At 38.3% G+C, this 21109-nt stretch overlaps 1 protein-coding gene across 1 annotated transcript; it reads right to left on the bottom strand.

Moving 5' to 3' along the window:
• Window positions 1-2231: 2231 nt before the first annotated feature.
• LOC127690664 (mas-related G-protein coupled receptor member B2-like) lies at window positions 2232-7488 on the bottom strand. The gene is made up of 2 exons (XM_052190264.1): window positions 7478-7488; window positions 2232-3189 (listed from the first exon to the last, which is right to left on the bottom strand). Exons 1-2 carry the CDS (start codon window positions 7486-7488, stop codon window positions 2232-2234), a joined length of 969 nt encoding a protein of 322 aa, XP_052046224.1.
• Between the last annotated feature and the right edge of the window lie 13621 nt (window positions 7489-21109).

Consider the following 21109-nt stretch of genomic DNA (forward strand, 5'->3'; position numbering starts at 1 on the left):
TGTACTTTCAGCTCTAGGCTTGCAGCACACTTCTCTCTCTTGAACTGATTTCACTTTCTTTTTGCAGCTCTCTTCGACAGTTCTACCATCCTGCTGACTTCTTCAAGCCATACTTGCTCGAATTTAGCTTCACTAACATTTTAGGATGGGGCAAAAAGTAGTCACATTATTTGCAAAATATTATAATAATGTACTTTAGCCTAAGGATATCTTGTTCTCTTAGACATCTCTTGAGTTTATGCTTATAGTCCATACTGTATGCAGCACAACTATCTTCCAAGCATCAACTTAAGACCCACTTATAATATTCATCTGCTTTCCTAGTCCAATATCCTCAATTCTTCCACATTATCCCAAAATTCAGCATAGTTAAACCTATCACAGCAATATCCCAATATTTTGTAATAATTTTTGTCTTGGTTTAATTTTCTACTTACCCTGACCAAGGAAACATATAAAAAACTCAGTCAAGTGCTCATGACTTCCGAGGGTCAGGATCTATGACTATTATAACAGTGAACATGGCAGTAGGGCAGAAAATATGTAAGGATGACATTTTAGCAATAGCTAATTGAATATGTCTGATCCACAGCATAATATAGACAGAGATAGAGACACATGTTCACAGTCACAGGCACACACCCACACACAGAAATATAATCACAAACAGGACAAGGTATGGATGAAATTAGCATGTGATTTTGAAGCTTAAAATACAATCCCAGTTATACATCTCCTCCAATGAGTCTTGTCTCTTTATCACTCTCAAACGGCCCACCAAGTGTGAACCAAAATTAAAGTAAATGAGCCTATGTAGGCTATTCTTACTCAAACCACCACTGAAATGAACAGCATGAAATTTCTATGAAATAACAGTGTATTCCATATAGGACTGCTTCTAATTATGATTTTTTTTTGCCACACGAAAAAATATTAGTTTATAAGTGAAATGGTATTTTAGTTAGTTTGTTCAACAATAGCAACCTTTTCACCACATCCATACCAATCTTCATGATTCACTCCTTTAATTTTCACTCTAAATTTTAGTTTACAACAGAAATATGGACAGTGCTGACCTCTGAGGCACAGAGTTATGACAAAAGGGAATGGAAATGGGGAGAGATATCTTTTTGTGTCTTGATTACTTTGGACTCTTACAATCACTCGCTTAAGAAAATATATTGAACTGTTCTGCTTTGATTAACCCATACTGTGTTCACTTAATTTTGCTTCAATTGAAATTACCACATAGTGTAGCTTTAAAATTGGAATAACATTTCACAGAAAATGTTATTAAATGTGTACACTTTAAGTAATAAATAATGTTGGTCGAAGAGAGTGTTGTAAACTTGACACAGGTTTGATTTTAAGGGAACCTAGTCTAGAGGACCTCATTGGAAATTTGTCATGAGGGAATTAGACATTCAAAGAGAGGGCTCATCATGGCAAAGACAAGAGAGGAAAGAGACAACACTCTACCATGGGATGCTAAGCATGGCACTGTGAAGAGAGAAAACCACAGAAGACAGTCTTTCTCTACCTTCAGGTGCTCACAGATGTTGGTGTATCTCATTACAAAACCTGACAGCCATCTTCCAATGTTGAAAATAAAAGATAAAGTGAACTTGAAGGTTAGTACTCCACTAGGTGAATAGAGATTCTCTTGGGAATATATATTTTATTACTAAGCAACATATATAAGAAAGACCATCACTATATATTCTTTGTAATCTGCAGAAGTCAATAAGGGCTAAGATTATATAGTGTATCTCTTTAAATCTTGAAACACTGACAAAAAATCATTTTTCTGAAATAACTTTTACAACATCTAACCATTCTTTAAGCACTATAAATTTCAGTAATTCAGGAAATGCAGCTCTTCCCTGACCTTCCTTTTGCATTCTAGTGAAGAATGGTTTTATCAACAATGATTAACAGCACCTATCATCCCCAGAATACTTGGAAATAATCCCATCAACATGGTAAAGCCCTCAATAATACAGCAACAGAAATGGCACAGTTAGTATTTGTATGACAATTCCTGTAATTTTCAACTATCACAAAGATGATGGTAATTTTTTAACTGATTGAAAATTAAGTAACAAACTGAATAATGTTCTTAAAATATCCCACAAAGATAGGAAAAACAAATTCTCTCTCAAGATCATTCTCTCTAACCAAAGCAGTTGTTATCTGCTTCACTGGACTGTCTCCAGTTCTTCATGATTTCCTTAAGAACTGCTCTCAACACCTTCATCTTCCTCAGGAGTGTCTTGCATGGCTCTCTCCAGAAATAGCTTGAGAGTCTTCATCTTGCATCTACTACGGTGTGTAATGGAGCCAACAAGAAAGTAAATGATGGGGTTGACAGAGCTGTTAATACAGGATAGAAATATTATTTCATCATAAAAATCACAATGTCTCTTAATCAAGTCAAGGAACCAGTATATCCCAAAGGGAAGACCAAATATCAGGAAGAATAGCACTGTGAGTTCAATGGTCACATACAGCCTGGTCATAGGGATCCGCTGGGAGCCACAGAAGATCCTGACAAGTAGGATGAGGCTGGACCCACAGAGAACCACAAATAAGACAATTGTCCATACAGTAAGTATGATATCAAATGTGTTACACCAAATGGAGTGAGGATCAGAAAACTGTAAAAAACATGCTTTCTGGTCCAGAAACGCAGTCATCAGGGACAGAGCCCAAAGTAAGACACAGATGACAGCTGATGTGTGTCTTGGACGTTGACAGCGATACCAGATGGGCCACATGACAGACAGGCAGCATTCAATGCTAATGGTTGTAAGAATGCTCAGGCTTGAAAGATATGGAAATGTTGGCACAAAAATTAAAAATGATAGGATATCATGGGAAATGGAATCGATGTTGTAAATGATAACAAGAACACAAAATACAAACTGAGAGAGCAGGAAGAAAATGTCAGCCACAGCAAGGTTGAAGATATAGACAAAGAAGGCATTCTTGTATATCTGGAAGCCCAGAAACCACAAAACTATGGCATTTAGTACCATCCCAAACAGGGAAATGATGAGGGAAAGCAAAATCATGGTTTGGAATTTGATATCACAATCTGAAGTATCATTGGGTTCATTAGATGCTCTGAAGTTAGTTTCCAAAGTTGAGATGCTTAGATCCTTGCTTAGGAAATCTCCAATACTGTTCCTGGAACAAAATAAACAAAATACATGAGCACATATTATGTTCTTTCTGATTCAGGAACACCCTGCTAAGTGGTAATTACTGACCTGGTTTATAAGGAGGATAAACAGGATTAGAGTGATTAAGTAATTTATCTAAACCAGTATTTCTGGAGCCCTAATTTATATTCAGATTGCATTTATTTGCATATTTATTACAATCTATGTCTTGTATGGATACCAGTATAGTTGTGTCTCTGGTATGGACACTCAGTTTCTCATGTTGTGTCAGAAAGAGATCTCTGAACCCAACTTCCTTTCTGTCCTAAGGCTGTTTATTCTCTGTTGCTTGAACTCAGTAACCAGAAAATTGACCCTCAGCTGCTCTCAGTACTGGCAGGAGTACACTATCAAATGGAGAAATATGAAAACCATGAGTGACAGTCATGAAGGGAATGCTCAGTCCTGCTAAGACCAGAATGAAAAGAACTAGTTTTATAGGCTAGAGCAACTCAGCCTCCAATTCATATTTGAAATTTGAAAGCAGAAAAGTCTTTGATGACATTAAGGATTTTTCTATTGTCTGTTGCTACATCACAAGCATAACTTTCTCTATTTGGTCATATTGAGTAACTGAGAATTTTTATTGATGTATTATTATATGCATATGTATATATGTATATATACATATAATCATAAATTATATGTGTGATAATTATTCACAAATTAATAAATTAATGATAAATCCCATGGTAGTTACAAATTTAAATGAAATGCTTTTGCAAATATTTTAGAATAAGTACCAGAAAATATGTAGAAGAATGAAAAAAATATCATTATTGGTAGTTCTGTCTAAGGAAGACATAGTAGGTTTGAAACAATTGTTTATGCTGAAAGATGGATAATGAAGGAATTTTTCATTTCCCAACACAAGAATGCTTATTAAATGGCTCTATTGATGACCTAAAAGTATTTCAGCCCAGAATTTAAGTTTTGGTTTTGAGATTAAGTGAATTTCTAACATTCTTGAGGATGAAAAACACATTTGGAGAAAAATAAAAAAGAAGGAAGAATGTAACAACTTTGAATACCCACGATTCAACTCACAAGAAGACCAAAGTGTGGATGCTTCAGTCCTACTTAGAAGTGGGAACAAAATAATCTTGGGAGGTAGAGTGTAGTAAGGACTTGAGAGGAAGAGAAAGGGGGAGGGAAAAAGGGGCAGGATCAGGTTGGGGAGGAGACAGGGGAGATGTGCAGGTTAGGAAATTGAATACAGATATGTAGCAATGGGGGATGGGGAACTGGAAGTAGCCACCAAAAAGTCCAAGATGGCAGGGAAACAAGAGTCTCTGAAGATCCAAAGGGGGTGATATTGGCTTAAATATCCAACAAAAGGGAGAGAGAACCTGCAGAGACCATATCCAGAGGTTAGGCATGGCCCCCAGTTGAGAAAGGGGGCCATCCACCCATCTCAAAAATTTTAACCCAGAATTGTTCTTATCTAAAGGAAATACAGGGACAAAATGTGGAACAGAGACCGAAGGAAAGGCCATCCAGAGACTGCTCCACTTGGAGATCCATCACATATGCAGCCAACAAACCCAAACACTATTGCTAATGACAGAAATGTTTGTTGACAGAAGCCTGGTATAGTTGTCCCCTGAGAGGCTTTGTCAGAGCCTGAGCAATACAGATGCAGATGCTTGCTGCCAGCCATTGGACTGAGCACTGGGATTCCAATCGAGAAATTAGAGGAGGGTCTGAAGGAGCTAAAGGGGTTTGTAACCCCATAGGAAGAACAACATTACCAACAACCAGACCCTCCTTACCGAGCTCTCAAGGACTAAACAATCAACCAAAGAACACACATAGAGAGATACATGGCTCCAGCTGCATATATAGCAGAGGATGGCCCTATCAGGAATCATTGGGCAGGGAGGCCCTTGTTCCTGTGAAGGCTCGATGCCCCAGCATAAGAGAATGGTAGGCTAGTGAAGTGAGAGTGGGTGGGTGGTGGAGAAACCCCCTCATAGAAGCATGGAGCGGGGAAGGAGATAGGAGGTTTGCAGAGGGGAAATTGGGAAGGGGATAACATTTGAAATGTAAATAAATAAAATAACCAATAAAAGTTATTAATGACAAAAAAAGAAAAAAAAGAAAGATGAGTTTGCAGGTAAATACTTTATGTGCCTGTGGGAATTGACTTTGAGTAGCCATGGATTGTTAGACAGATATTTTGTGATACAGGCACACACACACACACACACACACACACACACACGTATGTATGTATATATGTATGTATGTATTATGTATGCATATATTTATGTGTGTGTAAGTGTGTGTATATGTATGTGTGTGTGTGTGTGTGTATGTATGTATGTATGTATGTATGTATGTATGTATGTATGTGTATATCAGGGAGTACCTAGAGACCCAAAATCTGCACAAGTGCTGCACATTCCCTTTGTTTCCCCATCAAAACTATATGTTCAGACCCTATTGCTTAAGACACTATACATACACATTGTAAAAATTATATAGAATAATCGGGTACTGATATGAATGCATCTTGCCCTGCTGGCTAACTTTCTTAGTCCAAAAAATACTATGAAGACTCCCATGAGACAAACCATATCTATGGTCTTACTTAGCTATGAATTATGCACTCTATGAGACAAACTTGCCAGGAAAGATATATACCCTTGTGCAATTGTGGCAGTATAGTTTTGTAGGCAACTAACTGCATTTGATTAGATTTCAAGCCATAGGAAGTAGTATTTACTTACTGTTGGAAATCAGATACAAAAGGCAAGATTGGGAAAATCATATGCACTATAGTGAAACTGAATTCACATTTTGAACTAAATAGACATAACATTGAGTTGCTCTCTGAATATTTCTCTTTACACTCATGTATAAACATTACATACAGCATTAATCAGAGAAGTTTCTTTTCCAACAAGATTGTTGTAAATAAAGAGATTTATGAAACCAAAAGTTGTTGAGGACAATTGCTGTAGTTTAGCTCTAAGAAAGTAATTTAAATTATATTCCTTTAGTCTCAGGAAACTTTGCAGAAGAAAAAAGAAAAAAATATGGAAGACCAGGAAAAAGAAGGAGAAGAGTTTCAAAACGATACCTCCCCACCAAGATACACTTATTCTAGTCACAGACTCAGAGCTCTTGGGAATAGCCACAAAGGCTGTGCACAGAAATTTTCTCATTAATAGCCAGACATGAATTTTATCTCTCTCATCTAAATAATTGACTAACATCAGTCTCAAGGATAGGAGAAAGCATTGCCTTCATTCAGGTTCTCACTAGTAACCAAAATATGTCCTAATAGTTCAAATCATCCAATTGACATACATGATAAATATTAGAAAACAAAACTAGAAATCATAATCTAAAATGGAAATAATGGGAGGATATTGACAGATATGGAGGTATACTTGAGAGAGCTGGGGAGAGCAATCAGAGTACATTGTGGTCTAAATAAAATGATCAAAGAACAAAATAAATCAATATTGAATGTCTAGAGTAAAATACAGGTTCTGTGCAATCACAGTAAAAGCCAGCTCTGGGTTTTACAACATGATAAAGCTCCACACTACATGTCATTTTTTACAGTTTGGATGTAAGTTACACATGCCATGTAACTTTTCATAAATATGTACATTATTCATAAATTATATTATTTGGATTGCTTGTAATCATTCATTTTTTAAAAATGTTTCTTTTTTATTAATTGGTTATTTTATTTATTTACATTTCAAGCCTTGTCCCCCTTTCCAATCCCTCCTCCACAAACCCTCTCCCTTTCATATCTAATAGGGTGACCCCCCACCCACTCCTGCCTCACCCCTCTATTTTTCCCCTATACTAGAGCAACATGCCTCCACACATATGTTTCTTACTGAGACAGAAATCCTCAAAAACAATGTACTCTTTCCACTGCAGAAAACACAGTTGACTTGGGTAGTGGCAGAACTGAGCTTTTAAGAACAGTGCCAGTACCCATATTGGCATGTGAAGGAGAGTGGCAAAATTCTCACAATAGCAGCATATCTGAGTAGATGAGATTAGGGAAGACTGGGAAAAGCACAAGGGAGAATATTACTTTGATTCACAGGCATCCATAAGTCCAGTCTGCAACCCAAAATACTGTCATGAAGGACATTTGATGGCGTCTTCTGGAGAAACAGAAGAGACTTCCTGAATTCTCCACCTCAAGATGTAGTTATACAGTCACAGAGTAAGAAAAATACATAACAGCTTTGGGAAGAATGTCTCAAAAAGCATCTTACCTGCCCTCCATTCTTCTTATGTGTGGTGATAAGCTATCTGTGGCAAACAGATACGTCTCCTGAGTCAGTTGTCAATAAGAATTATGCTTAGTAGAGAGACTGCATGGAAGTTGGTTCTTGTGAAAGATTTCTCAGGTGAAGAATGATCTGTGGTTTCTTGTACTTGGATCTGCCCTGCGTGTCACTCCTTTGAGTCATGCTCTTCACAAGCCTGTTATCAACAATTGGCTAGTATCCTATCTTTAATTTTCTGGTCATACCAACTCCTATGGCACCTCTTCACTGTTAGTGCTTTCTTTTTACTTCTTGTGTCCAGAATGTGAGCAGTTCAAGCAATGTGAGCCAGTGCTGTAGCATTGTCTGAGTATCACATCTAAATTTTTGTTTGTATGACTAAACAATGAAGAAGCAATTAACTATGAGGATAATGATCAAATAAGGTGGAATTGCAGAATAGTGATTGAAAAATACATCATATAGGGGGTTTAGGTTTTGAAACTAGAAGATTTCCTTCTCTAAGAAATCTAGCCTAGGCAAAGATCCAGGGGATGTGTGGCTTGAAATCTCCTAGGACATCCTCCTTACTGCTAAACTGGCCAAGAATGAGGTCAACTAAGCAGTGGGCTCAGGAAGAAAGAACTCAAGATGCTGTTTCAGAGAACTGGCTAAATTTCCTTCTCCAACTGTAGAAATTAAGGAAACAAAAAAAAGCAGCAGAGAAGGACACATCTTTAATAAAATTCATGAAACTAGAATAGGAAGGGAGAAAAAGGGAAAAAAGTCAAGTCTTAGACAATGATAATTTAGTTGTAATGACTCCTGAATAGTAATTGGTGTGCCTGGCTTCTGAAAAAGCAAGGGAGAAAGGAGCCAGGTTGGCTTGGTCTCTGAGCTATGTCTTCTCAGTGAGTCTTACATCACTTTTTAAATGATGCAATATATTTTCATTAACTATTTTGCAAAGGCGAGATTAGTAGCTATAGGACATATTAAATATTTCTTAAATTTTGTTCTGTGTTTGTAGGCTTGGATTGTACTGATAAAATGGAATCTCTGACAAGTATTTATACATGTATGTGCATATGCCAATTAATACTAGACCTAGATGTCTAGAGTCTTTCTCTATCACTCTTCATCTTATATCTTGAATCAAGGACTTCAACAGGAAATCAAAGTTAACCATTGAGCTATACTTCTTAACACATGAATTTCCCTTATGAATATTGATGCAAAACTAGTCAATAAAATTCTCACAAACCAAATCCAAAGACACATCAAAACAATCAGCCATCATGATCAAGCAGGCTTCATTCCAAGCAGGAATGGTTCAATATACATAAATCAATCAATGTAATCCACTACATGAACATATTCAAAGAAAACCACATGGTCATGTCATTAGATGCTGAAAAAGCATTTGAGAAAATGCAACACCCCTTCATGATAAAAGTCTTGGAAAGATCAGGAATTCAATGACCATACGTAAACATAGTAAAAGCAATATACTGCAAAACAGTAGCCAACATCAAAATAAATGGAGAGAAACTTGAAGCAATTCCATTAAAATCAGGGACTAGACAAGGCTGCCCACTCTTTCCCTACCTATCCAATATAATACTTGAAGTACTGGCCAGAGTAATTAGACAACAAAAGGAAGTCAAAGGGATACAAATTGGAAAGGAAGAAGTCAACATATTACTATTTGCAGATGATGTGATAGTATACTTAAGTGACTCTATAAATTTCACCAGAAAGCTAATAAACAACTTCAGCAAAGTGTCTGGATATAAAATTAACTCAAACAAATCAATGGCCTTCCTCTACTCAAGGACTAAAGAGGCTGAGAAAGAAATTATGGACACAACACCCTTCACAATAGTCACAAATAATATAAAATAACTTTTTGTGACTCTAACTAAGAAAGTGAATGATCTGTATGACAAGAACTGAAGAAGTCTCTGAAGAAAGAAATCAAAAAAGATCTCAGAAGATGGAAAGATCTACCATGCTCATGGATTGGCAGGATCAGTATAGTAAAAATGGCTGTCTTGCTGAAAGCAATCTACAGATTAAATGCAATACCAATCAAAATAAATTATTCACAGTTAGAAAGAGCATTTTTCAAATTTATCTGGAATAACAAAAAACCCAGGATAGTGAAAAGTATTCTCAACAATAAAAGAAGTTCTGGCAGAATCACTATCCCTGACCTCAAGCTGTACTACAGAACAACCGTGATAAAGTCTCTGCATGGTATTGGTAAAGAGACAGGCAGGTAGACCAATAGAATAGAATTGAAGACCCAGAAATGAACCCATACACCAATGGTCACTTGATTTTTGACAAAGGATCTAAAACCATCAAGTAGAAAAAAGACAGCATTTTCAACAAATTGTTCTGGTTCAACTGGCAGTTAGCTTGTAGAAGAATACAAATCAGTCTATGCTTATCTCCTTGTATAAAGTTCACATCCAGGTGGATTAAGGACCTCCACATAAAACCAGATAAACTGGAACTAATAGAAGAGAAAATGGGGGGAAAGCCTCAAACAAATGGGCACGGGGAAAATTTCCTGAGCAGAATACCAATAACTTGATCTCTAAGATCAAGAATTGACAAATGGGACCTCATAAAATTGCAAACATTTTGTAAGGTAAAGGACACTATCAATAGGACAAAATGGCAACCAACAGATTAGGAAAAGATATTTACTAACCCTATATCTTATAGAGTGCTAATATCCAATATATACAAAGAACTCAAGAAGTTAGACTCCAGAGAACCAAAAAACTCTATTAAAATGAGGTACAGAGCTAAAGAAAGAATTCTCAATTGAGTTATACCGAATGGCTGAGAAACACCTAAGAAATGTTCAACATCCATAGTCATCAGGGCAATTCAAATAACAACAATCCTGAGATTTCACCCCACATCAGTCAGAAAGGCTAGGATCAAAATCTCAGGTGATAGCAGATGCTGGTGAGGGTGTGGCATATCCTCCATTGCTGGTGGGATTGCAATCTGGGATTGGAAATCAGTTTGATGATACCTCAAAAAAAACTGGACATAGTACTATCTGAGGACCAAGTTATACCACTCCTGGGCATATACCCAGAAGATTCTCCAACATGTAATAAGGACACATGCTCTACTATGCCAATAACAGCTTTATATATAATAGCCAGAAGCTGGAAAGAACCCCGATGTCCCTTAACAGAAGAATGGATACAGTAATGGTAGTACATTTATTTAATGGAATACTATTTATCTATTAAAAACAATGAATTCATGAGAGTTTTAGGCAAATGGATGGAACTAGAAAATATCATCCTGAGTGAGGTAACACAATTATGAAAGAACACACATGGTATGCACTCACTGATAAGTGGATATTAGCCCAGAACCTTGAAATAGCAGAGATATAATTCACAAACCACGCGAAGCTCAAGAGAAGGAAGACCAAAGTGTGGCTACTTCGGTCCTCCTTAGAAAGTGGAATAAAATACACATAGAAAGACATACAGAGTGTGGGGCAGACACTAAAGGAAAGGCCATCTAGAGACTGCCCCACCTGGGGATCCATCCCATATACAGTTATCAAACCCAGACACTATTGTAGATGCAAACAAGTGCTTGCAGACAGGAACCTGATATAACTGTCTCCTGAGAGGCCTTGCCAGTGCCCGACAAATAGAGCAGAGGATGCTGAAAGACAAATATTGGACTGAGCAAAGGGTCCCCAGTGTAGGAGCTAGAGGAAGGACTGAAGGAGTTGAAGTGGTTTGCAGCCCCATAGGAGGAACAGCAATATGAATCAACCAGTAACCCCAGAGCTCCCAGGGACTAAACCACCAATCAAAGAGTACACATGGAAGGACCCATGACTTCTGCTGCACATGTAGCAAAGGATGGCCTTGTCAAACATCAATGGGAGGAGAGGAACTTGGTCCTCTGAAGGCTTGATGCCCCAGTGTAGGGGAATGCCAGGACAGGGAAGAGGGAATGGTTGGGTTGGTGAGCAGGGGGAGGTGTGATGGGATTAGGGGTTCTCAGAGGGAAAACTAGGAAAGGGGATAACATTTAATATGTAAATAAAAATATCTCATAAAAATAAAAGAGATGAACACCTCATCTCCAGGTCCTGCAAGAGGCAAGAGGGGCTTCCGGGCAGCCAGCGGGGAGAAGTCGGTGTGCTCCGGTGAATCCAGCAGGCCCCAGCGGTAGCCTTCAGGTGTCTGCTTCGGGATCTGAACAGCCTGGGCAACAGCACCCTGTCCCCAGGCAGTGCAGGAGGTAAGTTGTGCACCAGAGGCCACCTGGGAAGGGGCAGCTTGCACTGGTGAGTCCAGCATTGACAAGACCAACTAACACCAGTGAGAACTAGATGGCAAAAGGCAAACGCAGGAACGTCACTAACAGAAATCAAGGCAATATGGCAATATCTGAACCCAATTCTCCTTTACCAGCATGTCCTGGATATCCCATCACACCAGTAAAACAATATTTGGATTTAAAATCACTGGTCATGATGCTGGTACAGGAACACATGAAGGACATACTTAAAGAAATTCAGGAGAAAATGGATCAAAAGTTAGAAGCCCTTGCAAGGGAAACACAAAAATCATTGAAAGAAATCCAGGAGAATACAAAAGCCAATAATGAAGAAATGCAAAAAACACTTAAAGAAATACAGGAGAACTTTGGTCAACAGGCTGAGGTCATGAAAGAGGAAACACAAAAATCTCTTAAAGAATTACAGGAAAGCACAAACAAGCAAGTGAAGGAGCTAAGCAAAACCATCTAGGATCTAAAATCATAAGTAGAAACAACTAAGAAAACTTTGGAGATAGAAAGCCTTGGGAAGAAATCAGGGGACATAGATGCAAATATCAACAACAGAATACAAGAGAGAGAAGAAAGAATCTCAGATGGTGAAGATACCATAGAAACCATGGACTCAACAGTTAAAGAAAATGCAAACAGAAGAGTGGATGCAAAAAATGTGGTATATCTACACAATGGAGTACTATTCAGCCATTAGAAACAATGAATTCATGAAATTCTTAGGCAAATGGATGGAGCTAGAGAATATCATACTAAGTGAGGTAACCCAGACTCAAAAGGTGAATCATGGTATGCACTCACTAATAAGTGGATATTAACCTAGAAAACTGGAATACCCAAAACATAATCCACACATCAAATGAGGTACAAGAAGAAAGGAGGAGTGGCCGCTGGTTCTGGAAAGACTCAGTGAAACAGTATTCAGCAAAACCAGAACGGGGAAGTGGGAAGGGGTGGGTGGGAGGACAGGGGAAGAGAAGGGGGCTTACGGGACTTTCGGGGAGTGGGGGGCTAGAAAAGGGGAAATCATTTGAAATGTAAATAAATTACATCGAATAATTAAAAAAATGCTATATAAAAATAAAAAGTAAAAAGTAAAAAAAAACAAAACAAAAAAAACAAACAAACAAAAAAAAAAAGAAACCATGGACTCAACAGTTAAAGAAAATGCAAAATGCAAAAAGCTTGTAACCCAAAATATCCAGGAAATTCAGGACACAATGAGAAGACCAAACCTAAGGATTATAGGCATAGATGAGAGTGAAGATTTACAACTTAAAGGGCCAGCAAATATCTTCAATAAAATTATGGAAGAAAACTTCCATAACCTAAAGAGAGAGATGCCCATGAATATACAAGAAGCCTACAGAACTCCAAACAGACTGGACCAGAACAGAAATACTTCCTGTCACATAATAATCAAAACACCAAACGTTCTAAACAAAGAAAGAATATTAAAGGCAGTAAGAGAAAAAGGCCAAGTAACATATAAAGGAAGACCTATCAGAATCACAGCAGACTTTTCACCTGAGACTATGAAGGCTAGAAGGTCCTGGGCAGATCTCATGCAGACTCTAAGAGAACACAAATGCCAGCCAAAACTACCATATCCAGCAAAACTCTCAATCACCATAGATGGAGAAACTAAGATATTCCATGACAAAACCAAGTTTACCCAATATCTATCCACAATCCCAGCCCTACAAAGGATAATAGGAGGAAAACACCAATACAAGTAGGGAAACTTCACCCTGGAAAAAGCAAGATAGTAACCTTTCATCAAACCCAAAAGAAGTTATCCAATCAAATTTAAAAAATAACATCAAAAATGACAGGAAGTAATAATCACTATTCCTTAATAACTCTTAACATCAATGGACTCAATGCCCCAATAAAAAGACATAGACTAACTGACTGGATACGTAAACAGGACCCTACATTTTGCTGCTTACAGGAAACACACCTAAGGGTGAAAGACAAACACTACCTTAGAGTAAAAGGATGGAAGACAATTTTACAAGCAAATGGTCTCAGGAAACAAGCTGGAGTAGCCATTTTAATATCAGATAAAATTGAATTTTAACTCAAAGTCATCAAAAGAGACTCTGAGGGACACTTCTTGCTGGTCAAAGGAAAAATACAACAAGAAGAACTCTCAATCCTGAACATCTATGCTCCAAATGCAAGGGCACCCTCTTTCATAAAAGAAACTTTATTAAAGCTCAAAGCACACATTGCACCTAACACAATAATTGTGGGTGTCTTCAACACTGCACTTTCCTTAATGGACCGATCGGGAAAACAGAAACTAAACAGGGACACAATGAAACTAATTGAAGCTTTGGACCAATTAGATTTAACAGATATATATAGAACATTCTATCCTAAAGCAAAAGAATATACCTTTTTCTCATCACCTCATGGTACCTTCTCCAAAATTGACCATATAATTGGTCACAAGACAGACCTCAACAAATATAAGAAGACTGAACTAATCCCATGCCTCCTATCAGATGACTATGGAGTAAAAGTGGTCTTCAATAGCAACCAAAACAAGAGAAAACCCACATACACATGGAAACTGAACAATATTCTACTCGATGATACCTTGGTCAAGGAAGAAAGAAAGAAAGAAATTAAAGACTTTTTAGAACACAATGAAAATGAAGACACAACATACCCAAATCTATGGGACACAATGAAAGCAGTACTAAGACTAAAACTCATAGCCCTGAGTACCTCCAAAAAGACAATGGAGAGAGCATACTTTACCAGCTTAATGACACACCTGAAAGCCCTGGAACAAAAAGAAGCTTTATCACCCAGGAGGAGTAGAAGGCAGGAAATCATCAAACTCAGGGCCGAAATCAATCAAGTAGAAACAAAGATAACCATACAAAGAATCAACAAAACCAGGAGCTGGTTCTTTGAGAAAATCAACAAGATAGATAGATAAACCCCTAGCCAGACTGACCAAAGGGCACCAAAGGATACTTTGACAAAGTATCCAAATTAACAAACTTAGAAATGAAAATGGAGATATAACAACGGAAACTGAGGAAATCCAAAAAATCATCAGATCCTACTACAAGAGACTGTACTCAACACAACTGGAGAATCTGGAGGAAACAGAGAATTTCCTTGACAGATACCAAATATCAAAATTAAATCAGGACCAAATAGATCATCTAAACAGTCCCATAATGCCTAAAGAAATAGAAGGAGTCATAGAAAGTCTTCCAACCAAAAAAGAAATCACAGGACCAGATGGTTTCAGTGCAGAATTCTATCAGACCTTCAAAGAAGAGTTAACACCAATACTCTTCAAACTATTCCACAAAATAAAAACAGAAGGAACAGTACCCAATTCCTTCTATGAAGCCACAATTATGCTGATACCAAAACCACACAAAGATCCAACAAAGAAAGAGAACTTCAGACCAATTTCCCTTATGAACATCGATGCAAAAATACTCAATAAAATTCTTGACAACTGAATTCAAGAACACATCAAAACGATCATCCACCATGATCAAGTTGGCTTTATCCCGGGAATGCAGGGTTGGTTCAATATAAGGAAATCCATCAATTAAATCCACTACATAAACAAACTCAAAGAAAAAAACCACATGGTCATTTCATTGGATGGTGAAAAAGCATTTGACACAATTCAGCATACTTTCATGCTTAAAGTCTTGGAAAGAACAGGAATTCAAGGCCCATACCTAAACATAGTAAAAGCAATATACAGCAAACCGGTAGCCAGCATCAAACTAAATGGAGAGAAACTTGAAGCAATCCCACTAAAATCAGGGACTAGACAGGGCTGCTCCCTTTCTCCTTATCTTTACAATATTGTACTTGAGGTACTAGCTTGGGCAATTCGACAACATAAGGAGGTCAAAGGGATACAAATTGGAAAGGAAGAAGTCAAACTATCATTATTTGTAGATGACATGATAGTCTACCTAAGTGACCCAAAAAACTCCACTAGAGAACTCCTACAGCTGATAAACAACTTCAGCAAAGTGGCAGGCTATAAAATCAACTCAAGCAAATCAGTGGCCTTCCTATACTCAAAGGATAAGCAGGCTGAGAAAGAAATTAGGGAAATGACCCCCTTCACAATAGCCACAAACTGTATAAAGTATGTTGGGGTGACTCTTACCAAACATGTGAAAGATCTGTATGACAAGAACTTCAAGACTCTGAAGAAGGAAACGGAAGAAGACCTCAAAAAATGGGAAAACCTCCCATGCTCATGGATCGGTAGAATCAATATAGTTAAAATGGCCATTTTGCCAAAAGCAATATACAGATTCAATGCAATACCCATCAAAATCCCAACTCAATTCTTCACAGAGTTAGAAAGTGCAATTATCAAATTCATCTAGAATAACAAAAAACCCAGGATAGCTAAAACTATTCTTAGCAACAAAAGAAATTCTGGGGGAATCAGTATCCCTGACCTCAAGCAATACTACAGAGCAATAATGTTAAAAACTGCATGGTACAGTGTCAGGCAGGAGGATCAATGGAACAGGATTGAAGATCCAGAAATGAACCCACACACCTATGGCCACTTGATCCTCGACAAAGAGGCTGAAAACATCCAATGGAAAAAAGATAGCCTTTTCAACAAATGGTGCTGGTTCAACTGGAGGTCAGCATGCAGAAGAATGTGAATTGATCCATCCTTGCCTCTTTGTGCTAAGCTCAAATCCAAATGGATCAAGGACCTCCACATAAAGCCAGACACTCTGAAGCTAATAGAAAAGAAACTGGGGAAGATCCTTGAGGACATCGGTACAGGGAGAACGTTTCTGAACAGAACACCAATAGTGTATGCTCTAAGATCAAGAATTGACAAATGAGACCTCATAAAATTACAAAGTTTCTGTAAGGCAAAGGACACCATCAAGAGGACAAATCAGCAACCAACAAACTGGGAAAAGATCTTCACCAATCCTACATCAGATAGAGGGCTAATATCCAATATATATAAAGAACTCAAGAAGTTAGACTCCAGAAAACCAAACAACCCTATTAAAAAATGGGGTACAGAGTTAAACAAAGAATTCACACCTGAAGAACTTCGGATGGCAGAGAAGCATCTTAAAAAATGCTCAACTTCATTAGTCATTAGGGAAATGCAAATCAAAACAACCCTGAGATTTCACCTTACACCAGTCAGAATGGCTAAGATTATAAATTCAGGAGACTGCAGGTGTTGGAGAGGGTGTGGATAAAGAGGAACACTCCTCCACTACTGGTGGGGTTGCAAATTGGTACAACCCGTCTGGAAATCAGTCTGGCGGTTCCTCCGAAAACTGGGCACCTCACTTCCAGAAGATCCTGCTATACCACTCCTGGGCATATACCCAGAGGATTCCCCACCATTTAGTAAGGATACTTGCCCTACTATGTTCATAGCAGCCCTATTTATAATTGCCAGATGCTGGAAAAACCCAGGTATCCCTCAACAGAAGAGTGGATGCAGAAAATGTGGTATATCTACACAATGGAGTACTATTCAGCCATTAGAAACAATGAATTCATGAAATTCTTAGGCAAATGGATGGAGCTAGAGAACATCATACTAAGTGAGGTAACCCTGACTCAAAAGGTGAATCATGGTATGTACTCACTAATAAGTGGATATTAACCTAGAAAACTGGAATACCCAAAACATAATCCACACATCAAATGAGGTACAAGAAGAAAGGAAGAGTGACCCCTTGTTCTGGAAAGACTCAGTGAAGCAGTATTCGGCAAGAACAGGGAAGTGGGAAGGGGTGGGTGGAAGGACAGGGGGGAGAAGGGGACTCACTGGACTTTCGGGGAGTGGGGGACTAGAAAGGGGGAAATCATTTGAAATTAAATAAAAAATATATCAAATAAAAAAATATCAAAAAAATAAAAATAAAAAATAAAAAAAATAAAATAAAATGATGAAAAAAAATAAAAGAGACAACCGAGCTGCGGGCTGCTGCCTGCAGCTAGGATCTGGGAGAACAGTGGTACCTCCGTAGGCCACCAGAAGTACGCAATCCGCCCTGCAGCAACGGCAGAGTTGCTATCTTTGTCCCCAGCCAGAGGAGACAGGCCACCCCAGGTACTCAGCTATCCTGAGTGTAAGACCTCATGGGACACAGACAACCGAGCTGCGGGCAGCTGTCTGCACCTAGGAACTGGGAGAGCAGCAGTTCCTCTGAGGGCCAGCCTGATGCGGGTACTTTGCCCTGTGGATAAGGCAGAGTCGCTGTCTTTGTCCCGAGGAGTGGAGACAGGCCACCCCAGGTACTGAGTTATCCTGAGTGTAAGACCTCAGGGGATGCAGGCAACTGAGCTGCTGGCTGCCGCCTGTGCCCAGGAACTGGGAGAGCAGTGGTTCCTCTGTGTGCCAGCCAGGTGTGGGGCCAGTGCCCTGAGGGATCCCCGCTGCCATCCTCACTCTCTGTCAGAGCAGATGGGCAGAACCAGGTTCAGTCCACAGAGACAACCCAAGCATAACATTGCTCGAGGCTGGACACACCAGGGATCCAATGGCACCCAAGAGGAGGGCAGCACATCAGCAACCTGTGACAGGGGAAACCTAGCCATCCAGTGTTGTAGAATTAGACTTATAGGCTCAAAGGAGGTTGAAGCGCCAGCCAGTGACTAGACCAACTAACACCAGTGAGAACTAGATGGCAAAAGGCAAATGTAGGAACGTTACTAACAGAAATCAAGGCAATATGGCAGCACCTGAACCCAATTCTCCATTAACAGCAAGTCCAGGATACCCCAAAACACCAGAAAAACAAGATTTGGATGTAAAAGCACTGGTCATGATGCTGTTACAGGAACACATGAAGGACATAAATAAATCTCGTAGAGAAATTCAGGAGGAAATGGATCAAAAATTAGAAGCCCTTACAAGGGAAACACAAAAGTCATTAAAAGAAATTCAGGAGAATATGGGTCAAAAGATAGAAGCCAATAAGGAGGAAATACAAAAATCATTTAAAGAAATACAGGAGAAGTTTGGTCAACAGGCTGAGATCATGAAAGATGAAACACAAAAATCTCTTAAAGAATTACAGAAAAACACAAACAAGCAAGTGAAGGAGCTGAGCAAAACCATCCAGGATCTAAAAACAGAAGTAGAAACAACTACGAAATCATAAATGGAGAAAACTATGGAGATAGAAAACCTTGGGAAGAAATCAGGGCCATAGATGCAAGTATCAACAATAGAATACAAGAGATAAGAAGAAAGAATCTCAGATGCCAAAGATACCACAGAAACCATGGACTTAACAAAGAAAATGCAAAATGCAAATAGCTTGTAACCCAAAACATTCAGGAAATCCAGGACACAATGAGAAGGCTAAACCTAAGGATCATAGGCATAGATGAAAGTGAAGATTTACAACTTAAGGGCTAGAAAATATCTTCAATAAAATTATGGAAGAAAACTTCCCTAACCTAAAGAGAGAGATGCCCATGAATATACAAGAAGTCTACAGAACTCCAAACAGACTGGACCAGAACAGAAATACCTCCTGTCACATAATAATGAAAACCCAAAATATATTAAACAAAGAAAGAATATTAAAGGCAGTGAGAGAAAAAGGCCAAGTAACATATAAAGGAATACCTATCAGAATCACACCAGACTTCTTACCAGAAACTATGAAAGCTAGAAGATCCTGGGCAGACCTCATGCAGTCTCTAAGAGAACACAGATGCCAGCCAAAACTACTATATCCAGCAAAACTCTCAATCACCACAGATGGAGAAACCAAGATATTCCATGACAAAACCAAGTTTATCAAATATCTTTCCACAAACCCAGCCCTACAAAGGAGAGAAGGAGGAAAACACCAATATAAGGAGGGAAACTTCACCCTGGAAAAAGCAAGATAGTAACCTTCCTTTATCAAACCCAAAAGAAGATAACCACTCAAATATAAAAATAACATCAAAAATGACAGGAAGTAATAATCACTATTCCTTAATAACTCTTAACATCAATGGACTCAATTCCCCAATAAAAAGACATAGACTAACCGACTGGATCCATAAACAGGACCCTACATTTTGCTGCATACAGCACCTCAGTGTCAAAGACAAACACTATCTTAGAGTAAAAGGCTGGAAGACGATTTTACAAGCAAACGGTCTCAGGAAACAAGCTGGAGTAGCCACTTTAATATCAGATAAAATTGACTTTCAACCTAAAGTTATCAAAAGAGACACTGAGGGACACTTCTTGCTGGTCAAAGAAAAAATACACCAAGAAGAACTCTCAATCCTGAATATCTATGCTTCAAATGCAAAAGCACAATAATTCATAAAAGAAACTTTACTAAAGCTCAAAGCACACATTGCACTTAACACAATAATTGTGGGTGACTTCAACACTCCACTCTCCTCAATGGACCGATCAAGAAAACAGAAATTAATCAGGGACACAGTGAAACTAATTGAAACTTGGATCAATTAGAGTTAACATATATATATATAAAACATTTCATCCTAAAGCAAAAGAATATACCTTTTTTCTCAGCACCTCATGGGACCTTCTCCAAAATCGATCATATAATGGGTTACAAGACAGACCTCAACAAATATAAGAAGATCAAAATAATCCCATGCCTCCTATCACATCACTATGGAGTAAAAGTGGTCTTAAATAGCAACAAAAACAACAGAAAGCCCACATACACATGGAAACTGAACAATACTGTACTCAATGATACCTTGGTCAAGGAAGAAATACAGAAAAAATCAAAGACTTTTTAGAATTTAATGAAAATGAAGACACAATATACCCAAATCTATGGGACACATTGAAAGCAGTGCTAAGAGGAAAACTCATAGCTCTGAGTGCCTCCAAAAAGAAAATGGAGAGAGCATACACTAGCAGCTTAATGACACACCTGAAAGTCCTGGAACAAAAAGAAGCTAATTCACCTAGGAGGAGGAGAAGACAGGAAATCATCAAACTCAGGGCTGAAATCATTCAAGTAGAAACCAAGAGAACCATACACAGAATCAACAAAACCAGGAGCTGGTTCTTTGAAAAAAATCAACAAGATAGATAAGCCCTTAACCAGACTACCGAAGCGGCACAGAGACAGTATCCAGATTAACAAAATTAGAAATGAAAAGGGAGATATAGCAACAGAAACGGAGGAAATTAAAAAAATCATCAGATCCTACTACAAAAGCCTATACTTAACACAACTGGAGAATCTGGAGGAAATGGATAGCTTTCTGGACAGATATCAAACACCAAAA

This window comes from Apodemus sylvaticus, chromosome 1 (genome assembly GCF_947179515.1).
Source record: "Apodemus sylvaticus chromosome 1, mApoSyl1.1, whole genome shotgun sequence".
NCBI classification, from domain to species: Eukaryota; Metazoa; Chordata; class Mammalia; order Rodentia; family Muridae; genus Apodemus; species Apodemus sylvaticus.